Raw genomic sequence first — 20,022 nt, 5'->3', positions numbered from 1 at the left:
TGGTTTCAGGAACTGTGTGCTGCTAAGAAATGCACACTAAAAAGCTATCCTTCGTTTTTTGTTTTAAGAACTAAACGTGATGGTTTGAATACAGATAGCCCCCACTGGCTCATGTATTTGAATGCTTGATAGCCCAGTTGGTGGAACTATTTGGAAAAAATTAGGAGGTGTGCCAATGGGAATGGGTTTTAAGGTTTCAAAGGCCCATCCCATTCCCAGTTAGCTCTTTCTGCCTCCTGCTGTGAATCAGGATGTAAGTTCTCAGCTACCGCTCAGGTGCCATGCTTGCCTACAGCCAGGTTCCCCACCATGACCATCATGGACACGGTCCCTCTGGAGCTGTAAGCCCCAAATTAATGCTTCATTTTATAAGTTGTCTTGGTCATGGAAACTTAGTACAACAATAGAAAAGTAACTAACACAGAAAGAATCCTCCTAAATGCACCAAGTTTGTGTGCGTGAGCGCATGTGCGTGCACATGTGTGTGGTATGCAGTGTGCTTGCACACTTAAGTCCCTGTGTGTATATGGAGGTCAGAGAAGGACTCTGGATGACCTGCTCTATTACTCTCCACCTAAGAAATAAAAATCTTTATCGTAATGATAGAAGAAAACCTAAGTAAGGATTATCTCTAATACAGTAGTCATGATATAAAACTCCATAGATCTTCTACAATATTCAAATATCAACATAGCGCTCTGCTATCCAATATACAAAAGAAAAAAATTCAGGTCTGATGGTAAAGCATTAATTTCATAGCCTGGCATCTTAATTTGTATTGGACTTCAAGACAAAATACAAGGAATTTACTTATTTCACACAGGCTCTCACATCCTAGTCCTAGCTAAGCTGTGTAGATCAGGTTTTCCTGGGACTCAGAGATCTGAGTACTGGGATTAAAGGTGTGAGCAACCACACCCATCTCAAGATTTTGTGTGTATGTGTGTGTGTGTGTGTGTGTATGCCACGTGTGTGCAAGTGCCCAGAGAGGCCAGAAGAGGGTGGTGGATCTGGAGTAGAAGTTACAGGAAGTTGTAGGCTTCCTGGCATGAGTGCTGGGAACTGTACTCTGGTCCTCTAGAAGAGAAGCAAGCACTCTTGACCACTGAGTCATCTCCCTAGCCCCAATGGATTCTTTTTTTTTTCTATCTGGCTTAATTTGCAATATCAACTCCACTTTAAATAGTTTCACTTCCAGTTTAGATAGTGGGATGTTCTTAGGATATGCTGTTTTAAGATAATGTTATTAGTTTGTAGGTGTGAGTGTTTTGATCTGTCCATCACCAGAAGAGGGCATCAGGTCCCCTGGGGCTGGAGTTACAGATAGCTGTGAGCAGCACATGGGTGCTGGGAATCAAACTCAGGTCCTCTAGAAGAGCAGCCAGTGCTTTTAACGGATGAGCTATCTCTCTCCAGCCCCTTAAGCTACCTTCTTATATTTCACATGCCATCCTCATATTGCCCTCAGCTATTGACCCAGATCTGCAACAACACTGAATTAAGCAGAAATGTCAAAGAACCTCACATTTCATGGGAAATGGCTCATTAACCCCAGTAATCAGAATCAAATGCTCTTTCAGATACAGTTTGTTTGTTTGTTTGTTTGTTTGTTTGTTTGTTTGTTTCGGGGGGTGGGGATCCTTTTGCTATTGCTGCTGCTGTTGTTTGAGACAGTGTCTTAATCTCTAGCCCAAGCTGTCCTGGAATTCACAAAAATCTTACTGCCTCAACCTCCCAATTGCTGGGATTACAGGTAGCAGCCGCCACGTCTGGCTTAAAGGACACCATCAGAAGCATTCTACACACACTTACTATAAATAAATTGAATTTTGGGCTAGAGAGATGGCTCAGTGGTTAAGAGCACTGGCTGTTCTTCCAAAGGACCCAGGTTCAATTCCCAGCACCCATATGGCAGCTCATAACTGTCTGTACCTCCTGTTCCAGGAGATCTGACACCCTTATTTATACAAACATACATGCAGGCAAAAAAGCCCCAGTGTACACTAAATAAATAAATCTCAGATACATAGAGATATAGAGATAGATAGATAGATAGGTAGATAGATAGATAGGTAGGTAGATATGTAGATCAAGTTTCAAAAGATGGAATTTAGATTCTAGACCTGACTTATCTTCTTGCTGTCCCATGGACAGAGCAAAAGGCCCAGTTCTATCCCAATAGCTGCAGTGTGCAGTGACAGCTGGCACATTCCCCTCTGCACTGTCTCCCTCACGTACAGCACAGAGCAAACAGTGTTATTACCATTCCTTATTATGGTTCTCATTAAGTTTCTTACTTCTAAACTTCCAGAGAAAAACACACGGAACAGGGGTGCTGGAGAGTCATCCAGGGCCTCATGCTGTTTAGGTAATTAAGTATGTACTATTTCCTACAAAATAAGTCCTGGGTTTTTGTTTTTTTTTTAAGCAGGGAACACATTCTATGACATATATGTGGAAGCCAGAGAACAACTTTGTGACATTAGTTCTCTAGGTTTATGTGGCAAAGTCCTTTACCTATTGAAACATCTTGCCTATTCCCAAAATTCTTTGTTTTGTTTTGTTTTGTTTTGTTTGGGGGGGGGGGATTAGACAGAGTTTCTCTGTGTAGTTTTAAGCCTGACCTGGATCTCACTCTGTAGACCAGGCTGGCCTCGAACTCAGGAAGATCCGCCTGCCTCTGCCTCCTGAGTGCTGAGATTAAAGGCATGTGCCACTGCTGAGCAGGCAAACTTCTTAGTTTTAAAGATAAAAACAGTTTTGGGCTCTCTTCTCCATAAAATCTCTTTTACACTCCTGACGCTCTGTGTGAGTGCGGGCCATGGCATGTGGATGGAGGTCAGAGGATAACTTGGGGGACAGTTATCTCCTTCTCCAGAAATGGTGGCTCTCAGATCATTAGGCTTGGCATCAGGTGCCTTCACCCACTGAACCATTTCAACAGCCCCAGGAAATCTCTTCCAAGGACCACTCACTGGCATCATAAGGGATTTCTAGCACATGAAGTGGAAGAGCAGTGAGAACTTCAACTGTACTCAGAAGATGAGAATTCACCACTGTAGTTGAGGGCTTTACCATCCTTGGCACTCTCCCTGAAATGGCAATCTCTTACTATGCTGACCAATTTTTAAAAAGAAATGTTGGCTAAAAAGCCACTTATGTCTATATACTGTAACGTAATTTCATGTATCTAAGAAGACATGATGCTACTTTTTGTTTTGGGTGTGAGTGAGTGTATGTATGTGGATGTAAATGTGCACAGGAATGGAGGTCAAAGGTCAACTTCAGGAGCAGCCGCTTGTGTTGCTGCTGTTCTTTAAGATAGGGTCTCTCATCGGCCCAGCACCTGGATTTATTTGGTGGTGGGGGGCACTATGGATTTTGTGTTAGCTTTGTTACTAGAATCACTGGCAAAACACTGAAGTCATGTGAAAATACACACACACACACACACACACACACACACACACACACACACACACACACAAGTATTCCCTCGATGTCCCTGGGTCATATTCTACATGTGTATTAAATATGTTTCTATTTACCAAGTTAATGAAATGTGTTAATGTTGAAATTCAGTTCTTAAGATAGATGGGCTGGAGAGATGGCTCAGAGGTTAAGAGTACTGGTTGCTCTTCCAGAGGTCCTGAGTTCAATTCCCAGCAACCACATGGTGGCTCACAACCATCTGTAATGAGATCTGGTGCCCTCTTCTGGCCTGCAGCCATACATGCTATATACATAATAAATAAACAAACAAACAAACAAACAAACAAACAAATAAATAAATCTTAAGAAAGAAAGAAAGAAAGAAAGAAAGAAAGAAAGAAAGAAAGAAAGAAAGAAAGAAAGAAAGAAAGAATTCCTCCAAGGCTATGAAGTAGAACAACATCTGTCATGCACAATCACCCTTCAGGGGAAAGATGGGTCTCTGAGAAGGGCTTTGAAGTCACTCTGACAACTGTTCTCATGAACCACATAACAGCTGAGGCGTTAGGCAGTTTTATTTAAACTCACTGGCTGGGTAGTGGTGGCATATGCCTTTAATCCCAGCACTCGGGAGGCAGAGCCTACAGATCTCTGTGAGTTCGAGGCCAGTGTGGTCTGCAGAACAAGAACCAGGACAGGCACTAAAATTATGCAGAGAAACCCTATCTTGGAAAAAATAAACAAACAAACAAACAAAATAAACAAAAACAAACTCGCTGCACCAGGCTGCCCATCTAAGATGAAAATATAACAGCCTGCCGTTTGTCTTGGTTTGACTACATGGGGCAACATGTGCCACGTACACAGGGCAGCACCTGGCAGAGACAGTGGTCAGGAGTAGCTGCTGGATTAATATTTGCTGCGGGGGAGGAAGAAGTTCACTGTATCTCTTTCAGACTAAGAGACAAATCCTGTTCAAAACAACAACAACAACAAAAAGAACAGATTAAGCTGGTGAACACACAGGAATTATTTCTTGAAAACCCAGTAATACCTGAGAATAGCATGTTACTTTCTAATAAACAGCACACAAAGTGGGAGGGTGCTGATGAAGCCAAACTACAAAGAACTCATTTCTCCATTCTGACAGGACCAGGGAGTCACATCACATCCCCTGGATTTGGCCTGTATTGTTAACTGTATTAGTTGGTTGGCAAAATTATTATTATTGATTTTATTACTACCAACTCTTGAGCTGCAATCTCACTGTGTAATCTCTCTCTCTTGAATAGTTTATTACTTCCCTGCAAACACTTGGCTTAGCACGTGAATTATTTGCAGTCCTTGGTAACCAAGATTCAGTTCAAAATAAGTTATCTGCAGACCCAGCCTAAAGCTGAAAATTAGCTCTGCACTTGACATCAGGCCCCAGGAAGAATTCTTCACCAATCTGCTTGGACAAAGTGACAATTCATGTCAGAAATAAACTAAAAATGCTAATCCTGTACCGTCCAGTGTAGTCTGTCCACAGAAGATGTAAACAACATCCAGGTTGCTAAGTACTTAGAATTACTTGTTAGGAGAGCGCACAGTAATATGGCTCCACACTACTCTGCCCATTCATCCTCCTGAGAGTACAGAGCTGTCTGCACACACATCCTCCCATTTTATAATACCTAATCATAAACATTAAACACAAACACAAATGGCAAAACACTACCTAATATTCTAACCAACACACTTTGGATAGACAGTTGAGAAATTAAAGCAATATTCTCAGGATGAGAGTAAAATTAGGAGACTCATTAATATACTTGGCCCTGACTAGGAAGATGGTTCAACCAGTAAAAGTGCTGGCTGTGCCTACATGATGATCTGAATGTAACCTCTGGAGCTCAGGTAAAGATGGAGGGAGAGTCCCAATTACACGGCTACTTGTGGACATCTATATACACGCTATAGTGTTAATAATGGCCACACATACATCATGCATAGGCGCGCGCGCACGCGCACACGCACACACACACACACACACACACACACACACACACACAGTTCTGTAACCTAGAATACATTCCTTTCCCCGGATTTTGTCATTAGTGATTATAAACACATGGCAATAATTTTTCAGATATAAAATTGATGTCATGTGACCACACAACTGCTCCTAGGTGAGCTAAGTAACCTATGAGCTTTACTTTTCTAAAGAAAATATTGTTCCTCCTAACATTAGGAGCAGAGTCCTTTGTTAAGGGCTTTCCCTTAGAGAAGGTACTGCTAACTTGGTGCTGCACAGACAGCTCAGCGGTACAGACAGTTCTGTGGAGGCCAAGCCTATAGTCCCAGTGCTGAGGAGTACGGACCGGAGGACAAAGGAGGAGTTGGCAGGCAGGCACCTAGCCAGCCAGGCCAGCAAACTGGTGAGCTCCAGGTCATAAGGTGTAGGGCTCCAGTCACAGCTCAGTGGTTAAGAACACTTGCTGCCTGGAGGTGGTGGTGCACACCTTTAATCCAAGTAGGCCGACAGATCTCTGTAAGTTCAAGGCCAGCCTGGTCTACAGAATGAGTTTGAGGACAGCCAGGGCTACACATTGAGACCCTGTCTGGAAAAAAACAAAACACCAAAACAAACAAACAACTTGCTGTTCTCCAGAGGACCTGAGCTTGGTTCCCAGCACCCATGTCAGGTGACTCATAACCACCTGTAACTCTAGACACCTACCCACATGTGCACATATCCATACACAAATATACACATACACACAATTTAAAATAAAATGAAAATTAACTATACAATAAAATAGGGTGCAGAGTGATTCTAACATCAAAGAAGAAATGCCTGCCAGAGCATCTGAGAGGCTGTCTGACTTCTCTTTACCATTCTCAACTTTAATGGCAGGTTCTGTCACACTTATACTATGCAATCAGTCCCTAGCATACATCTCTCTTTTTCATAACAAAATATTGTAAATTTCTTTCGAAAATATATTCTTATTGACTGGCCAAGACTACAATTGTGCAGAAATTTCTAGGTGGTAGTTCAGCTATATTTTAGTAGAACCATTGCTTTTAACTACCCAAAAAGCAAGCTATGATCACTTTCTCTTACTCCCTTAATTTTAAGGTATTTTAATTTTAACCAGACATAAAAACTGTTTACATTAAGAAGCCCCACAAAGGACATGGTGGTGCATGCCTTTATCCCAGCACTGGGCTACAGAGTGAGACCCAGGTCAGCCTACACAGAGAAACACTGTCTCAAAACAAAGGAGCAAACAAACAAATAGAAGCCTTAAAAGAAAATGACTACAAAATTCATCAAAACTTGGAACTGAGTTTTATTAGACCATATTATATACATGTATGAAATTGTCAGAAATAAATTTAATAATAAAATTCAGTTTTTAAGGAATTGAAACAGTGAAGCAAGGGAAGAGGACAGCAGTAGACAGGATAAAATTTAAACTTGACCGAAGATACACACACATGCCCCACCTCGGGGCTCTGGCACCAGCTGGCCCTTATTCCTAGACTTCAGCTGCAGGGACACATAGCTCACCCTGGCACTTCCAAATCACTGGAGTCACCTTGCTGGGGAGGCTCCTCTGACCACAACCTTTCTGGTCCCAAACCACTTCATCTCATCTGTCACCCCAAAAAGCTCCTCATACTCTCGGTTTGTTTTTGGTATTAATTTATTTAGTAAATACTATGCAATGTTCTTATTTAGCCTGTCAGTCTTTCTTTCCTACCACAAAGACAGATGTCTATGTGTTTTGCTCACTGACCATCTCCAGGCTAGGAGTGCAGAGAACACAGACACACTTGGGGGGTATCTGCTGGTTACTGACTAACTGCATATACAGCTATGTATGTACCATGAACAGCTACTAACCAACAGAGCTCTCACTAATACTGGATGTCACTTAACATTAACAGTAAGCCTGATTTTAATTCATCATGAAGTCATACAGATAAATACATGCATACGGATGTAAATTACTCCATATTTCCCATTTAGAATCTCTCTCAGTTCAGTAACAGACTTACCTACATCTTCCAATAGAGCACAGAGCAACGGGGTCTCCCACCACAGCAACCAGGGACTGTGCTCTTGTGATGGCAGTATTGAGAAGTTTGTAGTTAGACAAAAAACCATAATCCAAGTCCTCAGTGGAGTCTTCCAGAAGTTGCTCTTTCTTTTTAATTGGTGTCTGCTTATGCTTGCAAGTGTGGCGTGTGCGTACTGTGCTAAGAAACAGAACTCTGAATTGTTTTCCTACAAAATAAAAAAGTTGAAAACAAGGCGAGATCGTCACTGCATCACTGATAGAATAAACCTTGCATCTTTAAAATCATAACTGTTAATCCCCAACCTTATGTACAGCCGTAAGAAATGCACAGCTGTTCTGGGAAACTGTGGTGGGTCCTCCTAAGTGAAACTGAGTGACCATCTGATCCAGCAAGTCCACTTCAGAAAGAACCCACCAAACTGGAAGCAAGGTCTCCAGGAGGACTTGCTACCCACACTCACTGAAGCCTTGCTCATGATGCTAAAAAGTATGACCCAGTGTCCACAGACACACCAGTGTAATTACATACAATGAGTTACTTAGCTCACGCATACTACAACATGAATGAACCTCAGACACTGTGTTACTTGAACAAAACCTAGTCACAAAGGGACAGGTATAATTGGAGGGAAAAAGCCCTAAACTGGACAGCTCTGAGATCTGAAAGGTGTCTGACCCCAAGCACTTTGGGTAAGAGCTACTCAAGCTGTACTATCTGAATCTTGTAAGAGGCCCTAAAGCAGTGAAATTCACAGAGAGAAGGCAAAATAGAATAGTGTTAGGCAAGGACTGGAGAAGAAGAATGGGAGGTATTTTTTTAAACATTTATTTATTTATTTATTATGTATATAGAAGAGGGCGCCAGATCTCATGGTTGTGAGCCACCATGTGGTTGCTGGGAATTGAACTCAGGACCTTTGGAAGAGCAGTCGGTGCTCTTAACCTCTGAGCCATCTCCTCCAGAGGTCCTGAGTTCAATTCCCAGCAACCACATGGTGGCTCACAACCATATATAATGAAATCTGGTGCCCTCTTCATGCATGCAGGAGTATATGCAGCCGGATTATATACTGTACAATAAATAAATAAATCTTTTTTTTTAAATGCTCTAAATGTTAAGTTTTGTTATGGACATTTTACCACACACACCCCAAAAAAGTTATTATGATATTGTTTTGCATTTGAAAAAAGATCTTGCACCAGGCGGCAGTGGAACATTTCTTTAATCCCAGCACTCGGGAGGTAGAGGCAGGAGGATCTGAGTTTGAGGCTAGCCTAAGCTAAAGAGCAAGATCCAGGACAGGCACCAAAACCACATAGAGAAACCCTCTGGGGGGAGGGGGGGTTGGGGGATCTTGCTAAATTGCCAAGGTTGGCCCTAAATCTACTATATGGTCCAGGCTGCCCTAAAACTGCTGGTGATCCTTCTGTCTTAACCATCTGAATGTTCAGATCACAGCTATGTACCACCATGCCTAGCTTGATTTTGTCTCCCTAATCATTATTGCTGGAACCAATCTTTGAGATTTATCTAGCCCAACATCCACTCTACACAAGAAGTCTTTTTCTGGAAGCAGGGCTATTTAATCTCCTGCTAAACAGAGCAGACACAGCTGATTTCAAAAAGAAGCCTGATGGAATCTAACATCCCTCACTGTAAGGCAAAGATCCAAACATCTGACAACAGCGTTACTGTCAGCCTTTGGTTTTCTCTTCTCCACATCTTCATCTGTTCCTCACCCTTGTGAGTACAGAACAGAGCATCAGCTGACCTACATTTACTTTGTGAGCATTTGTGTTCATTACTAAAATACCCAATTGAGTATGACATGGATGGGGGGAGGAGGGAGCCTCTTGCTTCCCATGATCTAGACACTGGAATACTCTTCCTGTTGCATTATGGACCTAACACCCCTGGGCTTTTTCTAGTGTTCACATCATCACACTACTTCATATATTTAAAGGCACAAAGTTTCTAATGACTCATTTCATGAACAGTGAAAACAAGTTTGCTGGTAACTAGTCGCTTAAGGAAGTCTACAGATAAAATATTTCAAATTAGTCCTCAAATACAGTACAACAGCATATATTATGTTGTATATTGTTATATCATAGATATCCATGGCATTACTATGGTGACAGAAAATTTTAATTTGTTTTTATTACCTTTATTTGATATTGCAATTTTAATAAACACGCAAATTCAGCATTAAAGAGCTTGACAGGAAATGAATATATCATTGCTGGCCAAAAAAAAGTAAGGAAATTTCTTTTTTTCTTTTCTTTCTTTATATTACATTTCTTAAAGATGTAAGATTGTTTGAGAGAATTACAAATCCAATCTGGACACAGTTTAGGCCATTTGAATAATTTGGTTCATTCCAGTTAACACTTACCTTGAACATTCAGCACCCTTTCTACATTCACATCAGAGAGTCTCTTTTTCCGAAGTTCAGCACGGATCCTAAACACCTGGTCAGCATACGGAGTCACCACACCAATACTGCCATCATCTAACTTCCCCCAGGCAACTGGCCACTTCCTTCTTAGCTCTTCTACACGTTCCACCACTTCAAACACCTGCAAACAAACAGACGTTTTAAAATTAGCACTGGTGTTTGGGCAAAGACTATGGTAACTGAAGCGGACTGATACAGGGTTGCATTTTGGTAAATGTCATTTAAAAATGAACCTCCAAATAAGAGTAGTACATTCCTGACATGGACATAGTAAGGAAGGTAACATTGTACTCACATTTCAAACAGTAAAATCCTATAATATGACTATTGGAAACACTGAAACCAAGACAATGTGCTGGGCAAGTGGCCACATCTTCCACATCCCCCATTCTCAAAGTAAAAAAGGGCTGGAATGCCACAGAAAATCAGGACAGAATTACCAATGTAGGGAAACAGGGAAGCAAGTCCACACCAGCCTGGTGCTTCTCAGTCTACTCCCCAGCAAGCCATGGAACTACCCAACCAACCAGAAGATCCTCCTGAGTCCCAGGAGGACAAGGCCTGCCTGGTACTGTCCCCCTCGTCCCATACTGATAGAACTAAGTAGGGCCATTCACCAGCTGCTGGGTGACACAAACCTCAGCTAGGACTATGATAAACTTCAAACAGACTTTCCGAATCTGTTCCCTACTTGTAGGGCAAGTTCAGCCAAGCCAGAGCATGAACTTTCCTATAGATCATATACAGCAAGTTGCTTGGCACAGATTAATAAGACATATTCATAACTCCTGAGAGATTATTACTTAGAAAATAAGCCTATCTATCTACCTACACACCTATCTGCTTTCTTACTGTCTGTCTGTCTGTCTGTCTATCTATCTATTGCTGTCTGGCAAGTTTAATCCAGAGTCAGGCAAGACTCTAGTGTCATACAGCTGAAGTGGAAATTTTTAAATGATGTCTTTTAACTATAGTATTTATTTAGTACTTACTAACAATTTCTATTTGAAATTATAATGTCTACTACAATAAGGAATATGAAAAGCATTTCTTTGCCTGTAGGGACAGATGTGGGGCAAATGAAACATAAGAGATATTCTGCTGCAAAACCCCAACAGTTTCCACCATGAAGCAACAACCTAACCACTGCCCTACCCTAACACTCCATTCATATTCTTACATTTTCAGTAGCATAAAATGGTATCAAAATGAAAACTGCCTCCTAACAGATCTGCTGTACACTAGTCAAACTCAGCAAAGACTCTAGAAACTGATCAAAGAGCTTACAAGCAAGAAAGAAGCGTCTGTCTAATGAAATCTGCAGCCCTCAGTAAGAACAGGGAGGCCTGGGCAGCCAGGCTGGGGACTGCTTCCAGAGCTGCTTCAGCAGCCAACTTCCATATCCCTCAGACCCCTGTGTTGAGGGAAGCTAGTGCAGGTGGTTTGAGCAAGCAGTAAACACTGCAGACTCTATTCCCCACAGTTCCCTCCTGCAAAAGGCCTGTATTGAACAGCTAGCAGCAGCTGGGTAGAGCCTGTCCCCCTGTCCCCACCTCCTACAGCACAGAGGAGATCTGAGGAAGACCACAGGAGAAGCGTACAGTCTTTCTCGGGACAAAAACCCTATCCTATGTACATTCAGCACCCAGTGAGAATCAATGGATCCCAACTTCTCTTGGTCTAAATGCAGAAGATTCTTACTAGAGGCTGGAGAGGTGGCTCGGCAGCTAACAGTACTTTCTTTCTAGTCTTCCAGAGGACCTGAGTTTGGTTCCAAGCACCCATATTAGGAGGCTGACAAACACTTGTATGTAACTCTAGCTGCAGGGGATCTAAAACTCCTGGTCTCCCCAGGCATTTGTACTTAAATGTAGATATCCACACTGATAGTTAATATAAATAAAATTTGTATTTTTAATAGTTTTTTTTTTTTTTAAAGTAAACTTCATAAACTGGCAACACTGCCAAGAAACCCAACTTCAGCTGGATCATAGACATGATAACAGACATGAAAAGATACTAGCAGGAGTGAACAGTTCTGTGTTGACAGAAGGCTCGGCAAACAAAAGATACCTCAGAGAATACTACCCAAAGTGAGGAAAATCGATGAAGAAAAATTACCAAAGGGGCATAATTAAACTCCAACATGTATCTAGTATTAGAGAAAATCAGATGGAGAGAAGAAAAAATACATTAAACATACCCAAAGAAAACCAGGCCGGGCATGGTAGCACACACCTTTAATCCCAGCACTTGGGAGGGAGGCAGATCTCTGTGAGTTTAAAGCCAACCTGGTCTACAGAGCGAGTTCCAAGACAGCCAGGGCTACACAGAGAAACAAAAACAAACAAATATGTGTGTTTACAAATACAAAAAAATGGAGCTTTATTCAGCCATCAAAAGAAAAAATATGTTTTTCTGCAGGAAAATGGACGAACTAGATCATCATATCAAATCTGAAATAAGCCAGCTTCACAAAGACAAATAGCATATGTTGTCTCTCACATGGGAAATCTGGGGGTGGGGAGTTAGCGGGGGGAGATGGTATGGATGTAAAAGGATGATTCTCATGAGAAAAGGGGGAAAGAGGAGTAAACGTGACCGAATACTTGATGTACATGCATGAAAATACCGTGATGAAACTTGTTATTCTTTAAAATTATGCTGATGTATGCTAATAAAAATGTCCAAGGAAATGATGGCTAAAATACGTCCATACCTGATGACAAACACATGAAATACAATGAACTTCAAGTTAGATAAATATACCCAGATGTACACTAAGATGTGCACCCAGACATATTACAGTCAAAATGCTCAAAATCAAAGAAAAAATGAAATCTTAAAAACAGGAAAAGAGGGGTTGGGGATTTAGCTCAGTGGTAGAGCGCTTGCCTAGCAAGCACAAGGCCCTGGGGTTTGAGCCTCAGCTCTGGCAAAAAACAGGAAAAGAAAAGCAACCATATTTACAATGAAACACTAAAGATAAACATATTAACTTATCAGAAAGAAGAGGGAACTGACCAGTAATCTTACATCCAGCAAAACTTTCAAAACTGAAGGAAAATAAAGACATTTACAGATAAACAAACCTGAGAGAATTCCCTACTAGCAGAGTACCTGATCAGAAATACCAAAGGGCATTCTTCAGTCTCAAATCAAATGGTACCTAACATATAGCAATGCACATCCCTAGAGTGTTGCTAAGACTCGACCCTGACAAAAGACAGAACATAGCTCTTCCTTTTCCTTCCCCCTCTCAACTGATTTAAGAGCAACTGTATAAAATAATGTCAAGCTACAACACAGAAATACACTATGTGTTGACAGTCAGCACACAAGAGGCAGGTGAAAACTTATGCCAGGCAGTCACTCAAACCATGTAAAGAGGTGAAGAGATCACAAACACTCAATGGGAATAGTAATATAGGGGTAGGTGGGAATGTAGCTCAGTGGTGGGACACATAACTAGTATATCCAACACCATGAATCTCCCCACAGAGGGAATTAAACTATGTCCCTAGTTCTTCTCTTGAAATTGTACACACACACACACACACACACACACACACACACACACACACACTTTAACAAGGTATCTTTCAAATTATTAAGCATTGATACAATATGTATGAGAATGAAAGATGAAAGGGGGAGAGTAGATGTAGCTATATAGGAGTTTCTCCATAATCCCTAAAATTCTGAAAGAGATTCTGATTTTATATATATAAAATACTGCAGGCACCATTAGACAACTAAATATATAATACATGGAAGTATATATACATACACTTATATAATTTAAATGAAATTTTCACATCTGAGCTGACAATGATCCCCACAAGAGCCATCATAGACTATCTAAAAAACACCAGCACTAGGTATGAGAAGCACTCTTTTAGTTACTGTTCAAGGTTGTCTAAGAGACTCCTAATACAATATATAGGTTATAGCTGTTACCCCCAGAGGTGGCAGATAAATCCCTATTGCTGAAGACACCATGCACTTTGGACAGAGGACACAGCTGAATCAGACATGAAATCCTCCTTCCTGGGGACTAAGTTTCGTGGTACAAGAAGGCACCATGGAAGCTCCAAAAGGAAAAAAGCAACCAATGGTCCTATCCAGTAATGAACCATACATAAACAACCAGCATGGCATGGTAACCCCAAGAATACAGTACTGGCACACATGCCTTGGCAGTAACCAACAACTCCAGAATTGAACTTAAGATGCACTCAACAAGAGGGAAATCATTCCTGGTACTGGAAACCTAGCCACCTAACCAGGGCTAGTGAAGTCATGGATCTTGAAGGAGAACCTACAATCACCATTTTACTAATCCAGTATAATCCCTAGTTAAATCTAAATATTTATCCTTATATCCAAAGGTAAGTATAATCCTCGCCCTTTGAATCAAGGAAATTTTTCACCATTAGCAGAAAACCAGAATTGATGAAAATGCAGAGTCGTAAAGTCCAGTTCCAACTGATACTTATCTATAACACAACTCCTGCACCTGAGGCTCAGGAATTATTTCAGAAGAGGTATGTATGGAAAGATTTTAAAAACCAGAGGCCCTGAAAATTTGCTATGAGAATTTGTCTCCTAGAAACATCAGAGAAGCTAACCATAAAGTCTGACTAACATGATTGCATAAATATGACCTGAGCAAGGATAATACCAATAGACAGCAAACACGGAAGGGGAGTTCATTAGACCTTTATCCTAGACAAAGAACAGGAGGCAATCGAGGGATGCTGAGAGCAAGAGAAATGCTCTTCCCCAGGGAAGAGCACATCAGTCAGTTACCCAATTCCAGGTGGTCAGCCCTGAAAACATACACGTAACATTATACAGACTAAGCAGCTTGTATGTACATATTTAGGGAAATAGAGAGAGAGACACACATATATATACATACATACATACATACATACAAAACAATTAAGGAAAAAGAGGCCATGAATTTCAAAGAGAGTAGGGGATATATGAAGGAGTTAGAAGGAGGAAAGAGAAGGGGGAAATTATATAATTAATAATCTCAAAAATAAAAGTTGTGATTAAAAATAATAGTAAAACAAGCAAATACATTTAAAAAAAATACATGCATGTATTTATAAATGAAATAATTAAAGAAAGCCCAAGTATGGTAGTGCCTGATTTTAATCCCAGCACTTGGGAGGCAAGGCTGTAAATTCAAAGCCAGCCTGGTCAACACAGCAATTTCAAGGCTAGCCAAGGTTACATAGTAAGACCGAGTCTTGAAACAATGCAGAGGTTGTGAATGTGATCAAAATATATTATATGTGTATGAAATTAATATCATTAATTATCTAATTAATATTAAAATTTTTTTCCCTTGAGACTCAGCTACAATAAACTGGAACCTGGTTTTCTGTCTGTGGAAAAGCCCTTGGGCAATGTACCTCAAAAAATTTTGACAGCAGTAACTCATGTGACTGAACAACCATGCTCTGGGTAAGCTCAAAGTCTCTTCAAATTTCTTTAAAGTTGCATGTTTAATATTTAAAAGCAGCACACATGTTGCCTTTGCATTTTCACAACATACAAAGAATTTTCCCAAAATACTTCAGTCCAGTAAAGTTGTGCTCTACATATCCTACAGCTTGGAGAATACCTGAAAACATACCATGAAGGAACAAGGGTCCAGGTGCTTGGCTATGATCCCTGGTACCACATGAGGACCTCAGCACCCTTCTAGAATGCAGGCCCTGCTTGTTACTCTGTCAGCCCTCCCTTTTACCAAGACAGACTTCCAGGCCAATGACTTCCAGCCTGAGTACAGAAACAACAATGGGAGCTACCTTCAGTCTTGCTATCTTTAAAGAAAAGGTTACCTGTTCCTAACATTAAATGGCACAGACTGATGAAAATGTCATGTTTCTTGGCTTGGGGCTAGGGTCTAAGCAAATGGTACTACATCCTAAACTCTAACCCCCTGGTCAATTGTTAAAGGAGCATAGGAGTTCCTGTTATGTAACAAAAGCGGTTTCTCTGTAAATACAGTGAGCAGAGATTAGAAATGAAACACACACACTTCCTTCACTTTCCTGTGACAGCTGGAACCTTAACCACAGGCTTCCTAGTCTGCTATCCCTAAAGGCTTCCTTCTAAGTTTGCCTGCTGCCTGATCTGACCCTCAGGACACCCACACACTCTCTCTGGAAAGCAGAAACTGGAAGAGCGCATTACAAAGCCTCTCATAAGACAGTGAGGCCAATGTTAGAGACTGTGTGGCTTCTCTGAAGCACAGTATTCTGCAATTCAACTCTTCCTCATTCAAAATGATGTCTCCTTTGAGCTAGAAATTTAACCAGTCTGTTTTAGACTTGAGTCAATAATGCTCTATGTCAGAATATGTTGGCTTTTTCTAACTAAGTTGTGTTTTCTGTTTTAAAATTATTATGAAAAGAAAATCAAATTTTTTCTTCTGTAGATTCATCTTAATAAATGAATACAAAATTTGCTCAATATTCTTGTAAAAGAAATCAACACACTATAAACAATCAACCCTGATTTGAAATGAATGCTCAACAGAATCAGACCAAGAAAAGATTAAAATTAGCATGAAGAACTAAGATACCTCTGCATTGTTATAAAAGGCTGTGCTGTTTTTTTCTTGTACGTCTTCCCCTCGTGCAGTAAAGAACGTTAGTGGGTAGAAGTCCTTGTGTGCTGGCTGCTTTCCACTGGCCATCAGTTTACCCTCGTAGAAAAGCTCAGAGGTATAGCTGCAGAAAAAGAAAAGAACAAAGGGATCTATCAGCCAAATTAATTTCACCTGCACAAAAACCCGCTGAATTCTAATACTAATTTATGTCCACAATTAATTTTTCTCCAAACATTGAATACTCATGGACAGTGGTAACAGAGAAGGTCCCTATAACACTATTGTTAAATGCATCCATTTTATAAGAAATGAAGCCAGAATACAAAAGAAATGATGAGCATTCACTACTAGCTGAACTCTGCTCTGAGAAAAAATTCCCTAAGCTATGTTTCCTTAGCTAACACATAATGTCACTCATGTGGATCATACACTGCCATGTATCACCTAACAACCCTTTAGTCAACAACAGACACCATGGCCTACACCAGAGTTGAAAACTTCCTAGCACATCCAAACACAGCAGCAAGAGGCCCCCGCCTCTGTGGTGATGCTGGGAGAAACCCACAAAGGACAGTGGCGCACAGAAGGTCTGTTCCAAAGGACGGTGCTATTGCTTAATGCACTTACTCTAGTTTGTTATTTCCGAGTGTGCCCTTCCACCTATAAAACATGTCTGTAGAGTGGTCTGCCACATCATACCAGCAGTCTCCTGCATCTCATGTTCATCACGAGACCGAGTTAGGAGACTGGATACTGTTTAGGTCTGTGAAAAGCTTCTATGATACTCACACAATAACAGAATTCTAATCACAGGTCTCAGACTGCAGCCTAGGATTAAGTGATGGTGACTGCACACACTTGGATACAATGCACCAACTGCAGTCTCACACTGTCAAGGGAACACACTGTCTAGTACTAAACTCATCACTGACTACGAATGGATGAAACTATGGAAAGGGATAAATGACAGTGTAAGACGGTGACAAAACATAATCTATGCAATGCTTCCAGAGAGATCTAAAAATGGTTTCCACAGGCATGACAGAACAGGTATTACTACATTATAGGAAGCTTTCACAGCTTGATTCTGGTGTGGATGTTGACTGGCAAAGAGCACATAGGGGCTCCCAGGTGGCCAGGCTCTACTCCTTCAGCTGGAGGTGGCCATAAGACTCGGTCACCCAGATGTCATGTAGAGGATGACTCTTTTATACATGTGACTGCATTTAAAAGGAATCTTTTAGACGGGTGGTGGTGGCACACACCTTTAATCCCAGCACTCAGAAGGCAGAGCCAGGTGGATATCTGAGTTCGAGGCCACCCTGGGCTACCAAGTGAGTTCCAGGAAAAGGTGCAAAGCTACACAGAGAAACTCTGTCTTGAAAATACCCCAAAAAAAAAAAAAAAAAAAAAAGTCTTTTAAAACTGTGTCAGGGTTTCTCTTTCCATTGCCTCCCTTTCTCTTCAAATAGGGGACGTAGGCATGTCATTCTTCATACAGAGTAAGTCTTATTTCATAGAAAAGTGTATCATGACCAGTAACATGGGCATGCCATTCTTCATAGAGTATGTATTAATTCATCATGACCAGTAAAATCTGAAGTTTTGGTGCTCATACTGCATTACTTCTTATGAAGAATCACAGCTCTAGATTTTAAAGTATTCTTTTAAAAACACAAGTTATGCCAGAAATTGGTGGCACACGCCTTCAATCCCAGCACTCGGGAGGCAGAGGCAGGTGGATCTCTGTGAGTTCGAGGCCAGCCTGGTCTCCAAAGCGAGTTTCAGGAAAGGCGCAAAGCTACACAGAGAAACCCTGACTTAAAAAAACAAAAAAAAAAAACCACCACCACACACACACACACACACACACACACACAGCTAGGCATAGTCTGTAACACTCAGAGATCACAAATAATCCACCTAAAGTCACCTGTGCCTGGCCATGTGCTGGCTGGCTTCCCTCCCACAGCCCACAGGAAGTGTGAGTCGGAGGGGACAGCTCACACCTACTTGATGATAGCTTCATGGGAGCGGTAGTTCTCACAGAGGAGAATCCTACATGGAAACTCAGCAGGGTAATGCTCGTAGAGTCGATCAAGTAATGAAACGTGAAGGTTTCTCTCCCTGGCAAACTCGCTGTAAACAAAAGGACTGAGCTGTAACAGACAAACATACAAAGAAAATTTAATCAGATATAAAAACAGTACCTTTAAATCTACTTATACAGTCTTCTACACTAAAACTTCTCAAGTATTTAACATGCTGAATGCTGGAGCAAACCCCCCCCCAAAAAAAATTACTCATATTGTCTACAAACCATTTTATACATTAATACAAGGGACTAGACTAAAATTCCTACTTAGTGTAGTGCAGTAACAGAGTCTAGAGTTCCTACAGTTACACAGAGCCCCTACCACACAACTTAATTTAAAGAGAGTAAATCAGTTACTTCACCAAAAACAATCAATTCTTAAAATATAAACTTGGGGGCTGGCAAGATGGCTCAAGGGGTAAAGGGGATTGCTGTCAACTTGACGGCTGGAGTTTGATCCTGAGAACCCACCTGGTTGAAGGAGACTGTTGCAAGTTATCTCTGACCTTGACAGGCACAGCATGTATGTGTGTGTGCGCACAAGAAATAAACTATGTTTTTAAAGGATTTACTTTAAAAATGAAATAATAAGTTCAGACTGGATATTGTGGCACACACCTGATTCACAGAAATTAAGAGACTGAGGCCAAAGGCTAGCCTGGGATACACAGTAAAACTTTGTCTCAATAAATAAGTAAATGAATGAATAAATAAATAAATAAATGAAATTAACTCATAAGACATTTGACTATGATGAACAAATATTAATATTAATAATCAACAAGTTTTTCCATAATGAGATCTACTACTCTATATGCTAACCTTAAAAATTTAACTTTAAAGGGTCCAGAGAAACAGCTCAGAGGCTAAGAGCACTCACTGCTCTTGCAGAGGACCCGGGTTCAGTTCCCACATCCATATCCTCTTCTGACCTCCACTGGCACTGCATGCACTTGGTGCATATAGATATACTCCTGTCCACACATACAGAGAAGTTTTTTTTTTTTTAAGATTTATTTATTTATTATGTATACAATGTTCTGTCCGCATATACACCTGCAGGCCAGAAGAGGGCGCCAGATCTCATTACAGGTGGTTGTGAGCCACCATGTGGTTGCTGGGAATTGAACTCAGGACCTCTGGAAGAGCAGCCAGTGCTCTTAACCACTGAGCCATCTCTCCAGCCCAATAAGTATTTTTTAAATTAACATGTAAAAAATACAAAAAGGGTTATGTAACTAGCCTTAAGTCAATAAATAAATGGTAAAATACAGTAAGAAAACTTCCTTTTAATAAAAAAAAAAATGATGAAAAGCCTCCTTGATCTCA

The 20,022-nt window shown here is 40.9% G+C and overlaps 1 protein-coding gene across 4 annotated transcripts in view; it reads right to left on the bottom strand.

Annotated features, from left to right (window-relative positions):
* The window catches only part of Helz (helicase with zinc finger), a 154,253-nt gene that overhangs the window by 38,915 nt on the left and 95,316 nt on the right, over positions 1-20,022 (bottom strand). For all 4 annotated transcript variants that reach the window (XM_036195770.1, XM_036195772.1, XM_036195771.1 and 1 more), the window contains 4 exons: positions 18,612-18,757; positions 16,572-16,719; positions 9,902-10,085; positions 7,483-7,711 (listed from right to left, as the gene is read on the bottom strand). In XM_036195770.1, the coding sequence (XP_036051663.1) occupies positions 7,483-7,711; positions 9,902-10,085; positions 16,572-16,719; positions 18,612-18,757 (707 nt within the window). The remainder of the gene's footprint in view (positions 1-7,482; positions 7,712-9,901; positions 10,086-16,571; positions 16,720-18,611; positions 18,758-20,022) is intronic.

The sequence above is a fragment of the Onychomys torridus genome, chromosome 8, assembly GCF_903995425.1.
Source record: "Onychomys torridus chromosome 8, mOncTor1.1, whole genome shotgun sequence".
In the NCBI taxonomy this organism is placed as follows: Eukaryota; Metazoa; Chordata; class Mammalia; order Rodentia; family Cricetidae; genus Onychomys; species Onychomys torridus.
The sequence above is the reverse complement of the archived record's forward strand: the minus strand, read 5'-3'. Positions and strand labels throughout refer to the sequence as shown.